A 24,170-nucleotide genomic window follows, 5' to 3' on the forward strand; every position below is an offset into this window, starting at 1 on the left:
GTGATTTATTTATTTTGGCCCAAAGGATGTTGTTCTGTACACCATCTCAATTAGAGGTCGACCGATTAATCGGAATGGCTGATTTAATTAGGGACAATTTTCATAACAATCGGAAATCGGTATTTTTGGACACTGATTTGGCCGATTTTAAACTTTTTTTTTTTTTACACCTTTATTTAACTAGGCAAGTCAGTTAAGAACACATTCTTCTTTTCAATGACACCTAGGAACACTGGGTTAACTGCCTTGTTCAGGGGCAGAACGACAGATTTTTACCTTATCAGCTCGGGGAGTCAATCTTGCAACCTTACAGTTAACTAGTCCAACGCTCTAACCACCTGCCTCTCATTGCACTCCACGAGGAGCCTGCCTGTTACACGAATGCAGTAAGAAGCCAAGGTAAGGGCCTCCCGGGTGGCGCAGTGGTCTAGGGCATTGCATCGCAGAGCTAGCTGTGCCACCAGAGACTCTGGGTTCGCGCCCAGGCTCTGTCGCAGCCGGCCGTGACCCGGAAGGTCTAGTGTCGTACGGGTTACGGGGGGGTTTGGCCGGTAGGGATATCCTTGTCTCATCGCGCACCAGCGACTCCTGTGGCGGGGCAGGCGCAGTGCGCGCTAACCAAGGTCGCCAGGTGCACTGTTACCTCCGACACATTGGTGTGGCTGGCTTCCGGGTTGGATGCGCGCTGTGTCTCCAACCAAGCCGCACTCCTTAACACAGCGCGCATCCAACCCGGAAGCCAGCCACACCAATGTGTCGGAGGTAACAGTGCACCTGGCGACCTTGGTTAGCGCAATGCCCTTGTGTTGTGTTTCGGAGGATGCATGGCTTTTGACCTTCGTCTCTCCCGAGCCCGTACGGGAGTTGTAGCGATGAGACAAGATAGTAATTACTAACAATTGGATACCACGAAATTGGGGAGAAAAAGGGGGTAAAAAAGAAAGCCAAGGTAAGTTGCTAGCTAGCATTAAATGTATCTTATAAAAAACAATCATAATCACTAGTTAACTATACATGGTTGATGATATTACTCGTTTATCTAGCGTGTTCTGCGTTGCATATAATCGATGCAACGCAGGGGGATGATTTAACAAAAACGCATTTGCGAAAAAAGCACAATCGTTGCGCGACTGTACCAAACCATAAACACCAATGCCTTTCTTAAAATCAATACACAGAAGTATATATTTTTAAACCTGCATATTTAGCTAAAAGAAATCCAGGTTAGCAGGCAATATTGACCAGGTGAAATTGTGTCACTTCACTTGCGTTCATTGCACGCAGAGTCAGGGTATATGCAACAGTTTGGGCAGCCTGGCTCGTTGCGAACTAATTTGCCAGAATGTTACGTAATTATGACATAACATTGAAGGTTGTGCAATGTAACAGGAATATTTATACTTAGGGATGCCACCAGTTAGATAAAATACGGAATGGTTCCGTATTTCACTGAAATAATAAACGTTTTGTTATTGCAGTCTGACTGAGTGATGGTAGGCAGCAGCAGGCTCGTAAGCATTCATTCAAACAGCACTTGCGTGCGTTTTGCCAGCAGCTCTTCCCTGTGTTTCAAGCATTGCGCTGTTTATGACTTCAGACAAGCCTATCAACTCCCGTGATTAGGCTGGTGTAACCGATGTGAAATGGCTAGCTAGTTAGCAGGGTGCGCGCTAATAGCGTTTCAAATGTCACTCGCCCTGAGACTTGGAGTAGTTGTTCCCCTTGCTCTGCATGGGTAACGCTGCTTCGAGGGTGGCTGTTGTCGTTGTGTTCCTGGTTCGAGCCCAGGTAGGAGCGAGGAGAGGGACGGAAGCTATACTGTTACACTGGCAATACTAAAGTGCCTATAAGAACATCCAATAGTCAAAGGTATATGAAATACAAATGGTATAGAGAGAAATAGTCCTATAAATACTATAACTACAACCTAAAACCTCTTACCTTGGAATATTGAAGTCTCACGTTAAAAGGAACCACCAGCTTTCATATGTTCTCATGTTCTGAGAAAAGGAACTTAAATGTTAGCTTTTTTACATGGCACATATTGCACTTTTACTTTGTTCTCCAACACTTTTGTTTTTGCATTATTTAAACCAAATTGAACATTTGGAGGAAATTTTTTTTGTCCTCCAATAATCGGTATCGATATCGGCATTGAAAAATCATAATCGGCCGACCTCTAATCTCAATGACAATCTACTGAAGTCGCTGACTGTTATAATACACAAAACATATTTGCTCTTTTTCCTATTGGGTTGTGCTGATTTGAACATTTAAAACAGATATATATATATATTACTACTAATTGGGTGATTGCTGTTCCCTCCTTTCGCTGGCTCTCAATTCAATGATCAATGCGTGACAGACGTGCTACTGCTTTGTTCATGTACTAGGTCTATGCTCGGTGTACATCGGCATGTTCATACATTTTCAATTAATCATCTCCACATCTGGATCCACCCTGTTAAGGGAGTGAACATTATTATAATAAGGGTTACATGGAGAAAATTGGACTTCACTGAACTTTAAATGGATGGCCCTGCCTTCAGCAATGTATATTTGAGCTAAACCCTCCCTAAAAGCTTGAAAGAACTAAACAAGTGACCCTCTCCTATATTTAAAATAATAATAATAACAAAGTGGATAGCAGAGAACATGTCTACTATTTACGCTCATTTCTTGAACAGACCAGAGCCTTAGATATGCAGTTTTGGAAACTGTTCTTCGTCCTAAAAGCCAGGGTTCCCCAACTGGGAAGTGTTTAAAATATATATATATATTGTTGGACATAATACAGTGCCTTCAGAAAGTAAGCTGATCCCTTGACTTTTTCCACATTTTGTTAGGTTACAGCCTTATTCTAAAATTGATTATATCGTTTTTTCCCCTCATCAATGTACAAACAATACCCCATAATGACAAAGCAAAATCATTTAAAAAAAAATATTACAAATATTTAAAAATAACATTTTAGTATTCAGACCCTTTACTCGGTACTTTGTAGAAGCAGCGATTACAGACGTGAGTCTTCTTGGGTCTGACGCTACAAGCTTGGCACATTTGTTTCTCCCATCCTTCTCTGCAGATCCTCTCAGGCTCAGGTTGGATGGGGAGTGTTGCTGCACAGCTATTTTCAGGTCTCTCTAGAGATGTTCGATCGGGTTCATGTCCGGGCTCTTGCTGGGTCACTCAAGGACATACAGAGACTTGTCCCGAAGCCACTCCTGCGTTGTCTTGGCTGTGTGCTTAGGGTCGTTGTCCTGATGGAAGGTAAACCTTCACCCCAGTCTGAGGTCCTGAGCGCTCCAAGCGGCCTGTCATGTGCCTTTTACTGAGGAGTGGCTTCCGTCTGGCCACTCTACCATAAAGGCCTGAGTGCTGCAGAGATTGTTGTCCTTCTGGAAGGTTCTCCCATCTCCACAAAGGAACTCTGAAGCTCTATCAATGTGACCTATTGGGGTTTTTGTCACCTCCCTGACCAAGGCCCTTCTCTCCCGATTGCCCAGTTTGGCCGGGCCAGCTCTAAGGAAGAGTATTGGTGGTTCCAAACTTCTTCCATTCAAGAATGATGGAGGCCACTGTGTTTTTGGGGACCTTCAATGCTGCAGACATTTTTGGTACCCTTCCCCAGATCTGTGCCTCGACACAACCCTGTCTCTGAGCTCTACGGATAATTCTTTCGACCTCATGGATTGGTTTTTACTCTGACGTGCACAGTCAACTGTGGGACCTTCTATAGACAGTTGTGTTCCTTTTCAAAATCATGTCCAATCAATTGAATTTACCACAGGTGGACTCCAATCAAGTTGTAGAGAAATCTCAAGGATGAACAATGGTAACAGGATGCTCAGGTGCATCCTGTTTCCATTGATCATCCTTGATGTTTTTGTCCTTGAGATGCACATGAGCTCAATTTCAAGTCTCATAGCAAAGGGCCTGAATACTAATACTATATGTAAATAAAGTATTTCATTTGATTTATTTTGATACATTTGCAAAAATGTCTAAAAACCTGTTTTCCGTTTGTAATTACAGGGTATTGTGTGTAGATTGCTGAGGATTTAAAAAATATATATAATCCATTTTAGAATAAAGCTGTAATGTAACCAAACGTGGAAATGTCAAGGGGTCTGAATACTTTCTGAAGGCACTGTAGACTGTAAAAACACCAGGAAATCAATCTCCAAGTGATTTTCAATTGTTAAATCTCTTCCCAAGTATTCCCACGCATAATAGAGAGACACGTGACTTACATTTGTACGCAAGGTTTGAAATGATTATATTTTAGTCAAAACATATCTGTTTTGGCTTCTTGCGGTCAATTTGCAGTCTTCAAATGATTTGTTATTATGTTCCGGGCCCCCGACCATCTGCTCAAGGAAAAATAGACCCCCGGCTGAATCTAGTTGATAATCCCTGCTATAAGCATTACATCATTTTGAGGTTGCGGCTTCGCAGACAACCTTGGACAGGAGTAAGGGTGGAAAGATCTACTCTACAGTAAAAGCATTGCGTGAGTCTATCATCGTATTTGTAGATCAGAGGGAAAAAAATGCCTTTTATAAACTTGTCATGCAATTCTACATAATTGTACATATTAGCCGAGTATTTTTTAAATACAAAACAAAATACAGAAATGACAGGCTTAGAATGTACAGAAATGACAGGCTTTGAATGTACAGCAATGACAGGCTTAGAATGTACAGAAATGACAGGCTTAGAATGTACAGAAATGACATATTTCGCAACGAAACTGTCCCTTTTTGCAAATGATTAAAACTGAGAAGTAATTAGGAATCTGAGCACGTTACTTTCAAAAGTAAGGCCTACCTTTTCACCCCAGACAGAGTAGTTCTACCTATGCAGAAAAATGTCAGCTTTAACGGCTGGCTACTCTTCACCCGTAGCTTAACCCACCGAGAGGTGTTTCCCGAAAAGCTGTCTGGGTTTAAACATCTTCTATTGTACATAGAATGAATAGTTTAATCAATTGATAGTGACATAATTAGATTACTTTGTTGTCCTCTTGGCTTTAGAAGGTTGTAGCTAAGAAACAAAACAATGATATCCCCATATGCATCGGAGTCATGTCTTTCCTGGCTATTTTACAGCTCATTTCTAGCATAAAGCATCACGGACTAAAGTGCTATTATAGATCACTTTATATAATCAGATCCGTTTTATTTTCTTCTAAATCTTAAGCTAACAAAGTGTAGGTAAATTAGGCCTGTGGTTTTTGCCATTTTCTTGAATAAAAGTTAGGACTATGGCATACCCACTCAATTCGAGTCTTGGTTTTAACTTAGCCTACCTTCATTTCAGTGAAGGGCTGTTATTTAAAGAGTGCATGGTGGGTGGAGGATGGTGGGTGGAGGAATTGACCGATACATCTATGGATGTAGCAGCCTATAGCCTAATTTTGTCTGTCAAACAGGTAGACATACATCTTATTTCTTAAATAGGAAGGAATAGGCTCCAACACAAAGCCCCCTTGTTGTGATTAAAGTGTAATTAAAATGAAGACGTTTGAAATTAATTATGCCTACTATAATTTGTCTACTTTCAGCACCATGAACTGTCCATTTCCCATTGATTATGCTGGAGCTGCTGTTTCAAGTTTCAGCACCACAATGTCATTTACTCTAATCTGGTTTTACTGTGAGGTCAATAACTCTGATAAATACATCATGGGCAAGAAACATTGTTTTTAATCAAATCAATTATAGTAGTAGCAAGCTATCAATGTTGACCTCTGGTCCTCCTCAACTGAACAGAACATAGGCTATAGGCTAGTCCGCGGGGAAGATGGTGAACATTTCGGGAAGAAGCTTTCGACTCCTCCTGAATTGCCACCGTAGGCCTACACAGCATAGACATTGGTTAGGCAGCACACCATTTTTGGGGGGGATCAGCAAGAGCAGAGTAGGCCAGGGCTCAAAGTTGGAATATCCATTGCAATGTGTAGTGAAGCTTAGTTTTATTTACACCATCCGAGAAGCGATCTTAAAAAGATAACATTGCTCTGTGCTTCACTTAGCATGCACATCGTGGCCTATATGTCTATAGGCAGGCTATGAATAATTTGATTGAGACCACACTAAATAGCCTATAGGCGCACTTGATATTACGCGTCTAGTGGAGAATCAGAGATGGGGGCACGCATCGATTTCTAGCCTAATAAGAAACTAATTCTAAAACACTGAAACATTCAAATTGAATTAATTACAAATTGCATAACCTTCCCCTTGACTGAAATTGAAAAAGCATGACCCTCCCCCATTTTCCTCCAGGTTACCATTCTGTAAATGTCGATCAATTCCTAAGCATTCCGCTCAGACCCGCTGCCTCTTGTCAACCCACTCTAACATGGATCTCGCTCTCTCTCTGTCTCTCTCTTTCTCTCTCTTTCTCTCATGGGTACCAGTGTAATTTCCTCTGGGGTGAAAATGCTTTTCACAACCTCAGGATCGGAGCATTCCACCATGCCATCTGTGAGTAATATCTGGCAATGCTGTGTTTGATCCAGAACCATCCAACACCGTTAAAGTACTGCCATCTTGTGGTTGATACAGTATGTGCAGGTTTGATTGTGCAAGGGATCAAAATTCCACTGGACTAAGGGATGCAATCATTTGTGCACATGGAGTCTCCGATCATGGTAGAGGTCTGAGCGGGACTGATTTATTCATCCCACACCCGCTGTCTTTCTATTCAACTCCCACCCGCTAGCAGGAACTGGTCCCAAACCCAACCACAGTCATCCCACAGTGTTATTTTAGTCGTATGTGATCCTGCTCACTTGCCAGCCATGGTCCCAGCAATTCTGAGCCCTATAGGCAATATGAAAATGCGCAAAAATAACCGAAGAAATAGGTTTAATTACCAGAGATTCTCACGTGGCCCATTTTTATATTAGGCTGTCAGTATTACTGGGCTATATCAGCCAATAGTCAAGATGTAGTTTGAAGAGAGCAGAGTTGGAGAGACTTGCACTTTCTCTTGAGCTACATTTTATAGCCTACCTTTTTAAGAGTGGGATGATTTTTTTCAATTGGAGACAAATATGGATGATCTAGGCAATGTAATAAACTATAGCTTAATCGTATTTAGGTAGTACATTTCCTTGGAACAATAACTGCCCCTTTCAGGGATGGCTCCAGGCATAAGAGATTGCTTAGGATCCCAGGCAGCTAGGGAACCCGACCCAAAAAATAGAAATAAAAAATAAATGGCATTTAGTTTTTTGGAACTCAGTCGGCGTCTCAACTTACTATTGAGAGTAAGAATAGTATAATACACCAGGTGCAATTTCAAAATTTGGTTGTGTATCAGCAAGTTTCTCTTATGTCAGTCACTCAGTTAGCTGACAATTAGCCATGTACATTTTTTGGATTGGTAGTTAGGTGGCTAGACTACCTAAGCTTGTATTAATCATGGCCAAATACCGACCGGGCACGCATGAATGTTAGTCATTCTCACTCAGATATCATATAAACATGGAATAGGTCATGGCAAAATATGTAGAAATGTAGGAAATTAACTTTAGATGAAAAAAAGAAATTCCGCTGTCGAGGGGGTTACTAAAATGTTCTGCGAGAGGTGGGGGCCCCACCAACCAAATCTCACTTAGAGCTCCCAAAAGGCTGATTCTCTGCCCATGCATAGGCTATAGCCTACTCTATTTAATTGAGACCACACATGCTCCTGATCTTGCATGTATGGCTGCTGAACTTGAAGCAGCAAGAATGATGAGAGTGGGCACTATAGGATGATATAGTCTTCCTTTTAGGAGGACGATTTGCAGGCAGACACAAATAACAGGGTAATCAATATTTCTAAAATAGTTTCAAGGCGCAACACTCAGTCACCATGGTAGCCTGTGCACGGCATTACACCTTTTCCTTTTCATTGATTATCAAATGTTTTGATTGCACCTCGACTCTTTGGTTGAGTGCCCATCATTTCTTTCAATTATCAATATTTATTTAACAAAATCAAATGACATTTTTTTTTTGTCACATGTTTCGTAGACAACAGGTGTAGAGGAACAGTAAAATGCATACTTGGGTCTTTCTCCAACAATGCAGAGGTAAATATAAGATATAAATAAAACAATGTAAATAGTGACACAGTGAATAATGAGTACTGTAAAAATAACATGGCTATATATATATATATAGGTAGTAGGAAATAACATGGCTAAATACAGGGAGTATGTGTACGATAATAGCTATGTACTGTAGGTAGGGTTAAAGTGACTAGCAGCAGCGTATGTGGTGTGTGTGTGGCATCAGTATGCATGTGTGTGCATGTTATGTGTGTGTGGACATGCATAGTGTGTATGTCCGACTTCAACTGTATGTGTGTGTGTGTGTGTGTGTGTGTGTGTGTGTGTGTGTGTGTGTGTGTGTGTACAGCTGAAGTCGGAAGTTTACATACACCATAGCCAAATACATTTAAACTCAGTTTTTCACAATTCCTGACATTTAATTCCAGTAAAAAATTCCCTGTTTTAGGTCAGTTAGGATCACCACTTTATGTTAAAAATGTGAAATGTCAGAATAATAGTAGAGAGAGTGATTTATTTCAGCTTTTATTTCTTTCATCACATTCCCAGTGGGTCAGAAGTTTATATACACTCAATTAGTATTTGGTAGCATTGCCTTTAAATTGTTTAACTTGGGTCAAATGTTCAGGTAGCCTTCCACAAGCTTCCCACAATAAGTTCGGTGAATTTTGGCCCATTTCTCCTGACAGAGCTGGTGTAACGGAGTCAGGTTTGTAGGCCTCTTTGCTCGCACACACTTTTTCAGTTCTGCCCACAAATCTTCTATAGAATTGAGGTCAGGGCTTTGTGATGGCCACTCCAATACCTTGACTTTGTTGTCCTTTACTGTCCAACTTTGGAAGTATGCTTGGGGTCATTGTCCATTAGGAAGACCCATTTGCGACCAAGCTATAACTTCCTGACTGATGTCTTGAGATGTTGTTTTAATATATCCACATAATTTTCCTCTTCATGATGCTGCTACCCCTGTGCTTCACGGTTGGTATGGTGTTCTTCGGCTTGCAAGCATCCCCCTTTTTCCTCCAAACATAACAATGTCTTTATGGCCAAACTGTTCTATTTTTGATTCATCGGACCAGAGGACATTTCTCCAAAAAAGTGCAGTCTTTGTCCCCATGTGCAGTTGCAAACCGTAGACTGGCTTTTTTTATGGCGGTTTTGAAGCAGTGGCTTCTTACTTGCTGAGCGGCCTTTCAGGTTATGATGTTTTACTGTGGATATAGATACTTTTGTACCTGTTTCCTCCTGCATCTTCACAAGGTCCTTTGCTGTTGTTCTGGGATTGATTTGCACTTTTCGCACCAGAGTACTCTCATCTCTAGGAGACAGAACGCGTCTCCTTCCTGAGCGGTATGAAGGCTGCGTGGTCCCCATGGTGTTTATACTTGCATACTATTGTTTGTACAGATGAACATGGTACCTTCAGCCATTTGGAAATTGCTCCCAAGTATGAACCAGACTTGTGGAGGTCTACAATTTGTTTTCTGAGGTCTTGGCTGATTTCTTTTGATTTTCCCATGATGTCAAGCAAAGAGGCACTGAGTTTGAAGGTAGGTCTTGAAATACATCCACAGGTACACCTCCAATTGACTCAAATTATCTCAATTAGCCTATCAGAAGCTTCTAAAGCCATGACATAATTTTCTTGAATTTTCCGAGCTGTTTATAGACAGTCAACTTAGTGTATGTAAACTTCTGACCCACTGGAATTGTGATGCAGTGAATTATAAGTGAAATAATCTGTCTATAAACAATTGTTAGAAAAATGACTTGTGTCATGCACAAAGTATATGTCCTAACCAACTTGCCAAAACTATAGTTTGTTAACAAGAAATTTGTGGAGTGGTTGAAAAACGAGTTTTAATGACTCCAACCTAAGTGTATGTAAACCTCTGACTTCAGCTGTATATGTGTTTCCAATAGGTAGGCCTAGACTAACGCATACAAAGCAGAAAGATGACCATTTCCAAATAATCTGCGGGACAACAAAAGTTGGCTGTCTGACCTGTCCACTTTCAACCGCAGAATGAAAAATGCCAACCGCCGCGACAATCTCTGTTGGGACTGCAGGCAATGCTCTTAAGATCCAGGCTTATTCAACACAATTCTGTTGGCTGCAATGGGTCAGTGTTGAGCCAATTCAAATAAATGCTTTCCATTTCGATTCGAAGAGGACTGGGTTGCTTTTTTTTTTAGTATGGAGGATGACTGAATTTGTGAATCCATATACATTTCCTCATCTCACTGCACACATCTCAAACAGCGGTCCTCTTCAGCTCATCCTTCAGTGCCCTGAGAACACTGAGAAAGAGGTGCGGTGTGTGATTGTGATGTCAGTAACTCTCTCTCAGGTCCTCTCTCCTGCCTCTCCCTCTTGTATGTTGTGGGAGACAGCCCAGCCAGGCTCCCCTGCCGTGCAGCTCAGTAGAGTGGGGATCTAAATGAAGCAGCGTCCCACTGACAAACACACACATCAGCACAGCAATCAGCTATCAACACACACAGAAACAACAACAAGACAATCAGCAAGGCACCATGGGAGAATAATTCTCGGCCCAGTACACGCCAGCACAGAAAAACACTGAATACCACTACTTATCTTCCAGAGCTACACACAACAAGATGCATCTGCTGTGCTAGTTCGGACACTATAGTGATGAGGGAGCATTGAAGGAAGTCAAGCTTAGCTTTAGCATCACATTTAATATGGAGTATAATGTGGAAAAGCAGTACACCATAAACAACCAGCTAACTCTGCACCTCCCGGTCCACCAAGTCCAGATGTTCTGTGTGTGTGTCCCATTTGAAGGAGAATATCTTGGCTGTGAAGCGTCATTATTGTTTTATAAGCCCCAGCGTTCACAGAGACTGCAGTGGGCTGCAGTGTTATTTTCTATGATTGGACTTCGGCTCACTCGAGGCTACCATTGCAGACACTATAACTGTTCAGCTTTGTGATTAATGCACACCTATTTTATTATTTAACTAGGCAAGTCAGTTAAGATCAAATTCTTATTTGCAATGACGGCTTAATTACAATGACGGCGCCGCCCTTTGGGACTCCCAATCACGGCCGGATGTGATGCAGCCTGGATTCGAACCAGGGCCTCTTGCCTAGACCACTGCGCCACTCGGGAGCCCTATAGGACGTCCCTCAGCCAATCAGAATGAAGTCTTTCAGAAGGTGGTTACATAACTGTTATGCTATGTGTGGCTAGAGTTATGCTTCATGTAAAAAACATGGGTTTGATTTGCGGTCTGCTTTGTTAGTTGTTAATCCAATACTTGGGCTGTTCTCTCTTTTTATTAAGGTTTGGTTATCAGTTTGATTTTGATCTGTGGAACTCCATGTCTTTTTAGACTAAGACAGTTTGTCATTGACTGATGTGTCTTTTAGACAAAGGCATAAAGCTTACTTCATTATTCAATGGTTTTTTTCTTCTTTTACTGCATCAGGGATAGCGTACCCAAGCATTTCGGCTTTTATTACAGAGGAATGAGATCAAGGTGCTGGCATTGACATCAAGATGCCTGACACCAGGATGAGCTTATCTTTCTGCATCTCTCTATTAAATCCTCTCGTTGTTGTCCGTTAATGTCTGTTCTCAGCAGTGGAAATGAAAACCCCAGATGAAGATATCTCCCCAGCCCACAGGCCAGCCTATTGGCGTTTTGCTCCAGATCTATTCACTATCTCAGCCATTTCCTGACACTTTTGGATTTCATTGACTAAGAAGGTTCTGCAGTTTGCTGCCTCTCTAACCGAGAACAGGGATGAGGCAATTAGGCTGGGACTCATCAGTATGCCCTTCCTGTGATGGTTAAAGCCCCCGCTGCTTGTGTGTGTGTGTGTGTGTGTGTGTGTGTGTGTGTGTGTGTGTGTGTGTGTGTGTGTGTGTCCGTCTGCGCGTTCATGCAGACTCTCAATGCAGCATACTACTGCCAGAGTCGATGCCCGGTCTCATCCACCACGCCAGCTGGGCACAGAGAAACCGTATGGCAACGAGTGGGGGTTCGGAGGTTGGCAGGAGAGGACGACATTGTGTTTTGATGTTTGAGGCCCCACACACACAGACAACACAAACTGACACACCGTTAAATCAAAATAGACAGCTTTAAGTCGAGAAGAATAGGTCAACCGTTGAAAGCCATAAGGCAGTGTCAAGAGAATAAAGTGGATATATTTGTGGTGTTTGTGTGTGTGTGTGTGTACCTGTATAGAGAACCGTATTGCCAGCGTTGAGGAGTGTGAAGATATTTGTCAATCTGACAAGTACAGTATTTGTCAATCTGCTCGCTCAGCACGCCTCTCCTCCTCTGTCTTTGCCTGTGCACTGACTACTAACATCGTGCCTTGGGCTTGCAGCTTCACTCTCAGTGGGGAATGAAATGGATCTCACCACCCCACTCAAAGCTCTGTGTCTGCTGTGAAAAATAACATTAGAGAGCATAGCTAGATGGTCTTTGACATGAACAGAGCAACAGAAGAGGGAGAGGGGGTTACAGAGGGGTAGAGTTTCCCACCTGTCTCTCTGTGCGCACCAGACGGGCGACATTAATGTGTTATGTGTGATTGATGACTTCAGATGAAGGCCTCCGGGTCTTTGGATTTGAACACACACTCACCCCGCATTTATGAACAGTGACAGCCTCTCGCATTGCCTTTTCACCTCAGTGCATGTTCACCTCAGTGACTTTTCAGAATGAAATTCATCTTCCCTGGAGACTCCAGACTAGCAGCCTCATTATTATCTGGAACAGTGAAATGAAGGGAAGTCTATGGTGGTAACTTTTCCTATGGTGTTCAGTGGATCCTGTGAACTCCCACGGCCCTCTGGGTCGATGCGTATGGTCCTGATGAGAGCTGTCTCCATAGACACCTGTGTTACCGGGGCATGGGTGTCAACAATGCCTCTCCTGTTTCCCAGCCCTCATCCAAAGCCCTCCCTGTTCTCTTCTCCCCAGCCCTCCTTATAGTCCCCAGCTCCATAGTGCAGTGGTTCCCAACCAGGGCTACGAGGACCCCTGGGGGGACTTGGCCGGTCCACAGGGGGTACTGTACTTGAGAAGAGCCATGATGAGACCATGGGCTTACTGGTAAAATGCACATGAGGGGGTACTTCAGGGCTACTCCGGGCAGAGCAAAATTCAGTTGGTGGTACAGTAACCGAAAAAGGTTGGGAACCACTGCCCTAGTGTTGGCTCACAGCAGGGCTTTGTGGTAAGTAGACCCTTTTTTGCCTCCAAGAGCAGATTTTGACAAGAATTTGGTCTGTGTGTGTGCCGCTTGCTTCATTGAGGTGGCTTATTTGTAAAATGTATGTGCTGTGCATAAGAGTTCCATTATTATATGAATGAATCTACAGTATATGCTGTAGATAATATAGATGTTAGCCTCTTTTTGTTCACTTTTTGAATGGCTTGAAGAAATACCTTGATTCCACGAAGAGGGAGAGGGATAGGGAGAGAGAACGAAAAAGAAAGAGAAAGACAATGAGCCCTACCTCCAACACATCCTCCTGTTTCCATGGAGATCAGAGAGCCAATCGGATGGCACAGCTGCGGACTGTACTACCGTGAACAGAGGAGAGGTGGTAAAAGGATGGGGATGAGATTCTGTGTGTATTAGAGACAAAAAAAATGACATTCTCCCTCCTGCAGATTATCCCCATGCTTTAGACGGCTAGCCCCGTCTCCTCTGCCATTGGCACGCGTTCAGTGTTAAACAGGCATCCTCCCAGGACCCTGCTCTACCACTACATCCTTCCCAAACTTTTGGACCTGCCTCGTTACATCACAGAGCTCTCCCTGGCTGGCTGGCTCGCTGTTTGTGACTGAGAGAGTAAGAGTGTATGTGAGTGTGTGTGTGAGTCTGTATGCACACGCTGCTGCTCCCGTTGAGTCGAGTCCCCTTGACGAGCCTGGAGGATGGACAAGCCGAGCGTATGGCGTGCCGTGGTGAGCAGCACCGACCCCAGGCGTCCTCGCAGCGAGTCCAGCACGCCGCCCAGGGGTGGGACTCACCCGGGCAGACCCAGCTCTGCCATGTCCTACCGGCTATACGACATGTGAGTAGTAGCAGTCCCTTCGAATCCTCATGCTGTATGAATGGAGCTGTGGCTGGTGAGGGAGGGAGGCTGTGGCTGGGCGGATGCAGCCGTGCAGGCAGTGGTCCTCCCATCCTTCATTGACGAGGATGTGGTGTGGCACTTTGTTATTGCAGTGTCTCCAGTGTGTGTGCTGAGTCACCTAGCTGGCGCTTGCAGACCAGACCTTGCTCTGTCCTCTCTTTTCCTCTCAGCCTGTCTGGAGATGGGATGAGTTTCTGGCTCTGCCTACAGAGCTCTCTCTTTGTAAACAACCACTTCCTTATGGGGAATGGTGGTCATGTAGGGGGTGTATTTCTGTGTGTGGTAGATGTGTTTCTGGTAGACATGTCTGTTAATATTTATATAAAAACAAAATTTTCATTGCATTTGTTTCCCTTTTTGGTGATTTTGACAAAAAAAGATATGATGAGGGATGATCACTGATTTCTGTTATGTACTGGGAGATGTTTCCATTGTGGTTGAAATCACTGTAATTAGTTGTTTTGAGTGACTGTGATGATACTGTGACTGACTAGGAGAATATGACTCATTTTTGTGACGCTGTGACAGCTTCTTGTTTAGCGCGTGATTTCCTCCTAGCTCTGACGTGTGTGTGTGTGTGTGTGTGTGTGTGTGTGTGTGTGTGTGTGTGTGTGTGTGTTTTAAGGATGCAGATGGTACTGCTAGTGTGGTGAATGTAATTTTTGGGATGTCGATGTTCGCTTCTTCACTGTTTGGGATGCTTCATGCCTGTCTCTCCAGTTCAGCGTCCCAGTGTCATCTCCGTAAAGATCTTTGATTGAAAGGACACAAGAATCATATCATATACACTGCATTCGGAAAGTATTCAGACCCTTTGACTTTTTCCACATTTTGTTACGTTTCAGACTTATTCTAAAATTGATTGAGGAAATGTTTTCATTTAATCTACACACAATACCCCATAGTGACAAAGTGAAAAACAGGTTAACATTTTTGCAAATGTATAATAAATAAAAAACAGAAATACATTATTTACATAAGTATTCAGACCCTTTGCAATGAGACTCGAAATTGAGATCCGGTGCATCCTGTTTCCATTGATCATCCTTGATGTTTTTACAACTTGATTGGAGTCCACCTGTGGTAAATTCAATTGATTGGATATGATTTGGAAAGGCACACACCTGTCTATATAAGGTCTCACCGTTGACGGTGCATGTCAGAGAAAAACCAAGCCATGAGGTCGAAGGAATTCCAAGGAGGAGCTCCAAGACAAGATTGTGTCGAGGGACAGATCTGGGGAAGGGTACCAAAACATTTCTGCAGCATTGAAGGTCCTCAAGAACACAGTGGCCTCCATCATTCTTAAATGGAAGAAGTTTGGAACCAAGACTCTTCCTAGTGCTGTCCGCCCGGCTAAACTGGGCAATCGGGGTAGAAGGGCCTTGGTCAAGGAGGTGACCAAAAACTTGTTGGTCACTCTGGCAGAGCTCCAGAGTTCCTCTGTAGAGATGAGAGAGCCTTTCAGAAGGACAACCGTCTCTGCAGCACTCCACCAATCAGGCCTTTATGGTAGAGTGGCCAGACGGAAGCCACTCCTCAGTAAAAGGCACATGACAGCCCGCTTGGAGTTTTCCAAAAGGCACCTAAAGGACTCAGACCATGAGAAACAAGATTCTCTTGTTTGATGAAACCAAGCTTCACATCTGGAGGAAACCTGGCACCATCCCTACGGTTAAGCATGTTGGTGGCAACATCATGCTTTTGGGGATGTTTTTCAGTAGCAGGGACTGGGAGACCTGTCTGGAAAGATGAATGGAGCAAAGTACAGAGAGATCCTTGATGAAAACCTGCTCCAGAGTGCTAAGCTCCTCAGACTGGGGTGAAGGTTCACCTTCCAACAGGACAATGACCCTAAGCACATAGCCAATACAACGCAGGAGTGGCTTCGGGACAAGTCTCTCAATGCCCTTGAGTGGCCGAGCCAGAGCCCGGACATGAACCCGATCTAACATCTCTGGTGAGACCTGAAAATAGCTGTTCAGCAACACTCCCCATCCAACCTGACAGAGCTTGAGAGGATCTGCAGAGAAGAATGGGAGAAACTCCCCAAATACAGGTGTGCCAGGCTTGTGGCGTCATACACAAGAAGCTGTTAATCAAGAAGTACTGATTAAATGGTTTGAGTACTTATATAAATGTGATTTTTCTGTTTAAAATATATATAAATAAGAACAGATTAAAAACCAAACTGTTTTTGCTTTGTCTTTATGGGGTATTGTGTAGATTGATTGAGGGGAGAGAACCTATTTTATCCATTTTAGAATGAGGCTGTAATGTAACAAAATGTGGAAAAAGTCAAGGGGTCTGAATACTTTCCGAATGCAGTATAATTTGTTCTTAATTGACTCGCCTGGATAGATACAGGTTAAATACGAATAAAATACATGTCCCCACACTCGTAACAGGATTTCTGGAAAACGTACTTATTTTGGGAAAGTTACCAGAATTTTGCGACCCTACACACTCGACACTCCCACGTCTCTTGTTTTGATAGTTGTCTCTTCTTCGGCTGCGGGATGTGTTTGAGTTGCTATTTCGGTGCAGGCGCCTGTGCCAAAATCTGTGTTCCAACATGACTCCACGCAGAGCTCGTATGACTGAAAGAAAGAGGTGTTCGTCATCGTCACATAATACGTCACTGTGGGTGAATAAACAATAACAAAACACTACCCGCCACTTGTTTTGGTAAAGAGCTGAGGAATGGGGCTTGAGAAATACAGTGAGCTCCAAAAATATTGGGACAGTGACACATTTTTGGTTGTTTTGGTTCTGTACTCCAGCGATTTGAAATGATACAGTGACTATGAGCTTAAAGCGCAGACTGTCAGTTTTAATTTGAGGGTATTTTCAACCATATCGGGTGAACCGTTTAGAAATTTGTGCACTTTTTGTACATAGTCCCTTCATTTTAAGGGACTGAAAGAATATGGAACAAATTCACTTACAGTACCAGTCAAATGTTTGGACACACCTACTCATTCCAGGGTTTTTCTTTATTTTTACTATTTTCTATGTTGTAGAATAACTATAACTATATCAAAACTATAAAATAACACATATGGAATCATGTAGTAACCAAAAAAGTGTTAAACAAATCAAAATTATATTTAATATTTGAGATACTTCAAAGTAGTCACCCTTTGCCTTGATGACAGCTTTACACACGCTTGGCATTATCTCAACCAGCTTCATCTGGAATGCTGTTCCAACAGTCTTGAAGGAGTTCCCAGATATGCTGATCACTTGTTGGCTGCTTTCCCTTCACTCTGCGGTCCAACTCATCCCAAACAATCTCAATTGGGTTGAGGTCGGGTGATTGTGGAGGCCAGGTCATCTGATGCAGCACTCATCACTCTCCCTCTTGGTCAAATTGATAGTCTCACTCAGCGCAAGCCAGATGGGATGGCATATTGCTGCAGAATGCTGTGGTAACCATGCTGGTTAAGTGTGCAGACAGCGTCACCAGTAAAGCACCATTGCACCTGCTCCTCCATGCTTCACGGTGGGAAACACACATGCGGAAATCATCCGTTCACCTACTCTGCGTCTCACAAAGACACATTTGGACTCATCAGACCAAAATACAGATTTCCACCAGTTTAATGTCCATTGCTCGTGTTTCTTGGCCCAAGCAAGCCTTTTCTCATTGGTTTCCTTTAGGAGTGGTTTATTTGCAGCAATTTGACCATGAAGGCCTGATTCACGCAGTCTCCTCTGAACAGCTGATGTTGAAATGTGTCTGTTACGTGAACTCTGAAGCATTTATTTAGGCAAAATTTTCTGGGGCTGGTAACTCTAATGAACTTTTCCTCTGCAGCAGAGGTAACTAAATAACGAAAAACCCTTGAATGAGTCGGTGTGTCCAAACTTTTCACTGATACTGTATATGTCTAAACAATTCTGTTAATGTGGATGCTACCATGATAACAGATATTCATGAATGAATTGTGAATAATGATGAGTGAGAAAGTTACAAAAAAAAACTCACCTGTTATTGTAATGGTGAGAGTTTAGGATGTCTTGAGGGTATGATTTTTGTGTCATTCATTATTCATCATTCAGGACAATCCATAATCATGGTAGCATCCACTTTAATGTAGATGTGTTTAGAAACATATTCTATTAATTCATTTACCATTCATTTCAATCTGGCACAAAATAATCTGAAACATAACCAAAACAAACAGCAAATGCATCCAACACATTTGTAGTCAAACGTTTGATGTTATCAATGTGTGCTGTGGATATTGGACCAAATACTTCACTCTTTACTACTTTAATACACATTTAAGTTCATTTGTCCCAATACCTTTGGTCCCCTAAAATGGGGGAACTATGTACAAAAAGTGCTGTCATTTCTAAATTGTTCACCTGATATGATGGGAAATACAGTAAAATGAAAGCGGACAGTCCTCACCTTAACCTCGTAGTCATTGTATCATTTCAAATCGAAAGTGCTGGAGTACAGATCCAAAACAAACAAAAAAACATTTGTGACTGTCCCAATACTTTTGAAGCTCAATGTATAACCATTTTCAAGTTTATAGACAGAGCTATGGATACAAGGACTGACCTTCCATGAGATCCAAATGATAGTTTTAATCATGTTTTGACGCTATACAGTGTTTTGTCTACCTTGCCATTGTTTACAAACATTTGAGGAAAAAAACTGATTATTTGGAGTTTTGATGCGGTACAATAGTTGAACGAAGCTAATGAGGAATTTCTACGTTATGTTCTTCAAGAATCCATCACTATATGTCATGAATTTAACAGTACAAAAATGGATGTAGCATCTCTGGACTGGGGCTTTAAAGGAGGGATGTGGTCAAAACACACACACACACACACACACTTTGTCACACACACACACACGCTCGTTGTGTAACATGAACTGCAGTTGTTGCCGTTTTCTTTTAGGTGCATAGAGATGCTTGTCAGTTTGACACATCTGTACACTCTGACTCAAGGAGTGTTTGGCTTGGGGCACCTCCCCAATGTAACTGTCAGGCCAGTTTCCTTCTAGAGTTCCAATGTAGAACCCGTATCCCTCATGAAGGAAACCCCTGTTGTCCTCAGGCCAGCAGAACAGACAAGGTTGTAGGGTAGATGCGATGTGCAGAACAGACAAGGTTGTAGGGTAGATGCGATGTGCAGAACAGACAGGGTTGTAGGGTAGATGCGATGTGCAGAACAGACAGGGTTGTAGGGTAGATGCGATGTGCAGAACAGACAGGGTTGTAGGGTAGATGCGATGTGCAGAACAGACAGGGTTGTAGGGTAGATGCGATGTGCAGAACAGACAGGGTTGTAGGGTAGATGCGATGTGCAGAACAGACAGGGTTGTAGGGTAGATGCGATGTGCAGAACAGACAGGGTTGTAGGGTAGATGCGATGTGCAGAACAGACAGGGTTGTAGGGTAGATGCGATGTGCAGAACAGACAAGGTTGTGAAGTAGATGTGAAGTGCATGGCTAAGGGTTGCATAGGGGACATTTAGGCTATGCTATCCCAGACCACGTGCTCTGGGAGAAATGTGTTAAAAATACTACAACCATGTCTCTCCAAAAATATCTGTAAATCAGTAATAAAAAAAATAAATAGATGTTTATTTAAACAGTTTGTTGACTGTCTTTCCTTATGTCCTAGGTCTGTATATATTTTGCATTAGTATTGTGGCCCAGACCCAACACGGTTCAGTCCCCCAGCTAGTAGTGCCTGCTGCTCTATCAGAGTGCATGAAAAAGGCACCCTGGTCTCACCACTTACCTCTGCACTGGTAGACTTCAACTGACTGTGTGCAGATACAGCAGGCTACACAATAGTCATTTAGTTCAAGTATTTCCTGTCACACAGACCACACCATTTCGCTTCCAGGTCATGAAAGAAATGCGACTTGAAGCATGCTTTGTCATCTCCCTATCTGGGCCAGCTATAATGCTTGTTAGGCATAATGTCTAATCGTCTATTGTACTAACATACTGTAACCTTTTCTTCATAGCATATCAACTAAGAGCTATTATTGCTTTCCTGTGCTGGATCAGATCTACACATTTGAAAGAGTTGAGTCAAAACAATTACATAGTGGGACATTGTGGATGTACATTCTGGGACCTCACGGTTCACTGAAATAATGTCAAAGATTCTCTGGAGGCATGTGCTGCAGCTGTAGTGTAGCTGGAAGGCTTAGGCATCGATGCAAGGATGCCCGTACCCCGTTATTAACTGCTAGACGGCATTGTGAAGCCGCTGTCCCGACGATGCCAGCGCCTACGCTCGGGAGGCTGGCAGATGAAAAACCATGTGTCACCATCGCCGCCAGGCACTGGCAGCACATTTCTCTGCTTTTAGCCGGAGGACACGGCAACACAGCGCTGGAACAGCAGAGTCCGGCACAGGCCTGCTTAGTCAGAGAGCGACTGCATGACATACTGCCATGGCCAACGTTTGGCTCGTATCCGATTACATTCTATCATTTCAGATGAAGTGATGAATAGAAATTCCATTTCATGGAAGTAGGAAACTCTTATTTTCAATCAAATCAAATCAAATTTATTTATATAGCCCTTCGTACATCAGCTGATATCTCAAAGTGCTGTACAGAAACCCAGCCTAAAACCCCAAACAGCAAGCAATGCAGGTGTAGAAGCACGGTGGCTAGGAAAAACTCCCTAGAAAGGCCAAAACCTAGGAAGAAACCTAGAGAGGAACCAGGCTATGTGGGGTGGCCAGTCCTCTTCTGGCTGTGCCGGGTGGAAATTATAACAGAACATGGCCAATATGTTCAAATGTTCATAAATGACCAGCATGGTCCAATAATAATAAGGCAGAACAGTTGAAACTGGAGCAGCAGCACGGCCAGGTGGACTGGGGACAGCAAGGGGTCATCATGTCAGGTAGTCCTGAGGCATGGTCCTAGGGCTCAGGTCCTCCGAGAGAGAGAAAGAGAGAATTAGAGAGAGCACACTTAAATTCACACAGGACACCGAATAGGACAGGAGAAGTACTCCAGATATAACAAACTGACCCTAGCCCCCCGACACATAAACTACTGCAGCATAAATACTGGAGGCTGAGACAGGAGGGGTCAGGAGACACTGTGGCCCCATCCGAGGACACCCCCGGACAGGGCCAAACAGGAAGGATATAACCCCACCCACTTTGCCAAAGCACAGCCCCCACACCACTAGAGGGATATCTTCAACCACCAACTTACCATCTTGAGACAAGGCTGAGTATAGCCCACAATGAATCGGCCTGTTGTTTAATTCTTAGAATTATTGACTGAATTGAAATGGAATTGACCATTGAGTGATAGGAAGGAAAGACTAAATGGATTTGACCCCCCCCATGCTCAAGCTGGCCATTACGTAAGACCGTGACTTTGCAAAGCGTGCCGATGTCACTGCTTGGCCAGACACTACACAGAGCATTCTGTTTCATATGATCTAGTCAGCACATGGGGCACGTTGCCACAGTCCTGCAAGTCGCACACTACACGCACGCAGGCTGCATGGACGCAACAGTCACAATAACACTCTCTCACCCTACCCTGGGCCACTGTCCCCTGCCATCATAGAGAAGTGTACTAGTAGTAGTGGGCATTATGACAGAATATGCCGTCCAATATTAAACTAATGTTTGGAACACGCTCAGGGTAACGCTCTCTCCGCTACTGGGAGCTGTAGTTCTCTCAGGGGTATGTCTCGGGGAGCTGTAGTTCTCTCAGGGGTATATCTCAGGGAGCTGTAGTTCTCTCAGGGGTATATCTCAGGGAGCTGTAGTTCTCTCAGGGGTATGTCTCGGGAGCTGTAGTTCTCTCGGGTATGTCTCGGGGAGGTGTAGTTCTCTCAGGGGTATGTCTCGGGGAGCTGTAGTTCTCTCAGGGGTATGTCTCGGAGCTGTAGTTCTCTCAGGGGTATATCTCGGGGAGCTGTAGTTCTCTCAGGGGTATGTCTCGGAGCTGTAGTTCTCTCAGGGGTATATCTCCGGGAACTGTAGTTCTCTCAGGGGTATACTCTAGTCTTTTATGTGTCCGTGGATTGTGACATCCCATAATAGGCCCCTAACATTGCCAACAGCAGCGTCAGGCACAGAGCACAGTGGGGAGGACGGTTTCACAGAGCAGCAAGCGCCTGCAGAACATTTTGTTCCCTAGGCCAAATATACACGTTTATGGGGAAGTATATTTACATGCTACACTGTTATGTAATTACAAACATTGCTTACATTAGCACATTTATTTTCACTGTATTGTGACTGAAACTCTTATTGCATGTGGTTGTCTTCAACCGATATAGGTCTAAAAGCATGCATGTGTAATATTTATCATCCTCTGGTTTCAGGACAGGAATTTCTGTGGATTTACTTGGCACTAGATAATCATGAATTTATCATGAATTTAGAGCGTCACGGTTGTGTGCAATGTTGTCACAACATTATGCTACACTGTACACGCGATACACACAAATGACTGTGCATAGTCTGACTTCTAAACCATTCCGATGTCAACCAAATATACACGTCACTCACAAAATCATGAGAAAGGCTTTATCGCCCCACTCATTATTGACATAATGGTGAAACGCAACAATTCATTGTAATGCGTATGTTGTGTTACACATACTGTATGTGCAACACATGTTTGGGCTCTGTCGGATGTCTTAAGTATGCTCTCTTTGACAGGGAAGACATTGTTCTCCATCAGTTCTGTTACACTGGCTCAGTAAGTGTATGGCCTTCACGATAGTAGGATTAAAGACCGGGAGGACATGGATACCACCTCCACCCTGCAGCCCTGGATCTCTCCTCTTTCTTCTGCTCCCTCACTTTCTGCGCTCTACTTTTAAACACTCCTCCAGTTTTATGCTAGTCTTTCCTCTCTCCTTCCTCCCCCTTGTCTCTTTTTTTGCTTTCTTTTGATCTCTCATTTCTTCTCTACTATTTCTCCCTCCATCTCTCTTTCTTCCTCTTCTCTCCTCTTTCTTTCTCTCCCTGTCTCCCTCTCTTTTTCCCCCTCCCCCTTCTTTCTTTCTCTCCATTCTCCGTCCTCCCCTTCATTTACTCTCTCTCCCCTCCACCTCTCTTCTGCATGGTGCTTTAAGACTTGACATCTGTAGTGTGTTTTCTCTGTGATAAGAGAGATTTCACTGTGAACTGCGTTAGAGAATCTCCCCGCTGCTCTGCTACTGTATGATCCCATCTGCCCTTCTATACTGTAACTAACATACATGTAAGACAATCCTCTCGATACTCCTCTCTACAATTCCCCTTTCCCTAATTGTCTAGCATACAAAACATCTACAGTGCCTTCAGAAAGTATTCATACCCCTTGACTTGTTGCACATTTTGTGTTACGGCCTGAATTGAAAATATATTAAATATATTTATTTTCTCACATATTTACACACATAATGACAAAGTGAAAACATGTTTTTAGAAATCTTTGCATATTTATCGAAATGTAATAAGCTTTCGTACGCCCTGAGTCAATACATGTTAGAATCACCTTTGGCAGCAAGTCTTTCTGGGTAAGTCTCTAAGAGCATTGCACACCTGGATTGTTTTAAAAATGATTCTAGCTCTGTCAAGTTGGTTGTTGATCGTTGCTAAATAGCCATTTTCAAGTCTTGCCAAACTGTAACTAGACCACTCATGATCATTCAATGTTGTCTTGGTAAGCAACTCCAGTGTATATTTGGCCTTGTGATTTAGGTTATTGTCTTGCTGAAAGGTGAATTTGTATCCCAGTGTATGTTGGAAAGCAGACTGAACCAGGTTTTCCTCTACAATTTTGCCTCTACTTAGCTCTAAACCGTTTATATTTATTATTTAAAAAATCCCTAGCCCTTGCTGATGACAGGAATACCTGTAGCATGATGCAGCCAACACCATGCTTGAAAATAGGAGTGGTACTCATTGATGTGTTGTGTTGGATTTACCCCAAATATAACGCTTTGTATTCAGGC

At 43.2% G+C, this 24,170-nt stretch overlaps 1 protein-coding gene across 3 annotated transcripts in view; it reads left to right on the plus strand.

Annotated features, from left to right (window-relative positions):
* LOC109907761 (IQ motif and SEC7 domain-containing protein 1) overlaps positions 1 to 24,170 on the plus strand; it is a 182,339-nt gene that overhangs the window by 82,166 nt on the left and 76,003 nt on the right. Inside the window, exon 1 of one of the 3 annotated variants that reach the window (XM_031793947.1) lies at positions 13,872 to 14,136. The exons of the other annotated variants lie outside the window; for them this stretch is intronic. Coding sequence (XP_031649807.1) covers positions 13,997 to 14,136 — 140 coding nt within the window. The 5' untranslated portion in view covers positions 13,872 to 13,996. Of the gene's footprint in view, positions 1 to 13,871; positions 14,137 to 24,170 lie in introns of those variants that run through there. 3 annotated transcript variants of the gene reach the window in all.

Source organism: Oncorhynchus kisutch, linkage group LG17 (genome assembly GCF_002021735.2).
Source record: "Oncorhynchus kisutch isolate 150728-3 linkage group LG17, Okis_V2, whole genome shotgun sequence".
Classification (NCBI taxonomy): domain Eukaryota; kingdom Metazoa; phylum Chordata; class Actinopteri; order Salmoniformes; family Salmonidae; genus Oncorhynchus; species Oncorhynchus kisutch.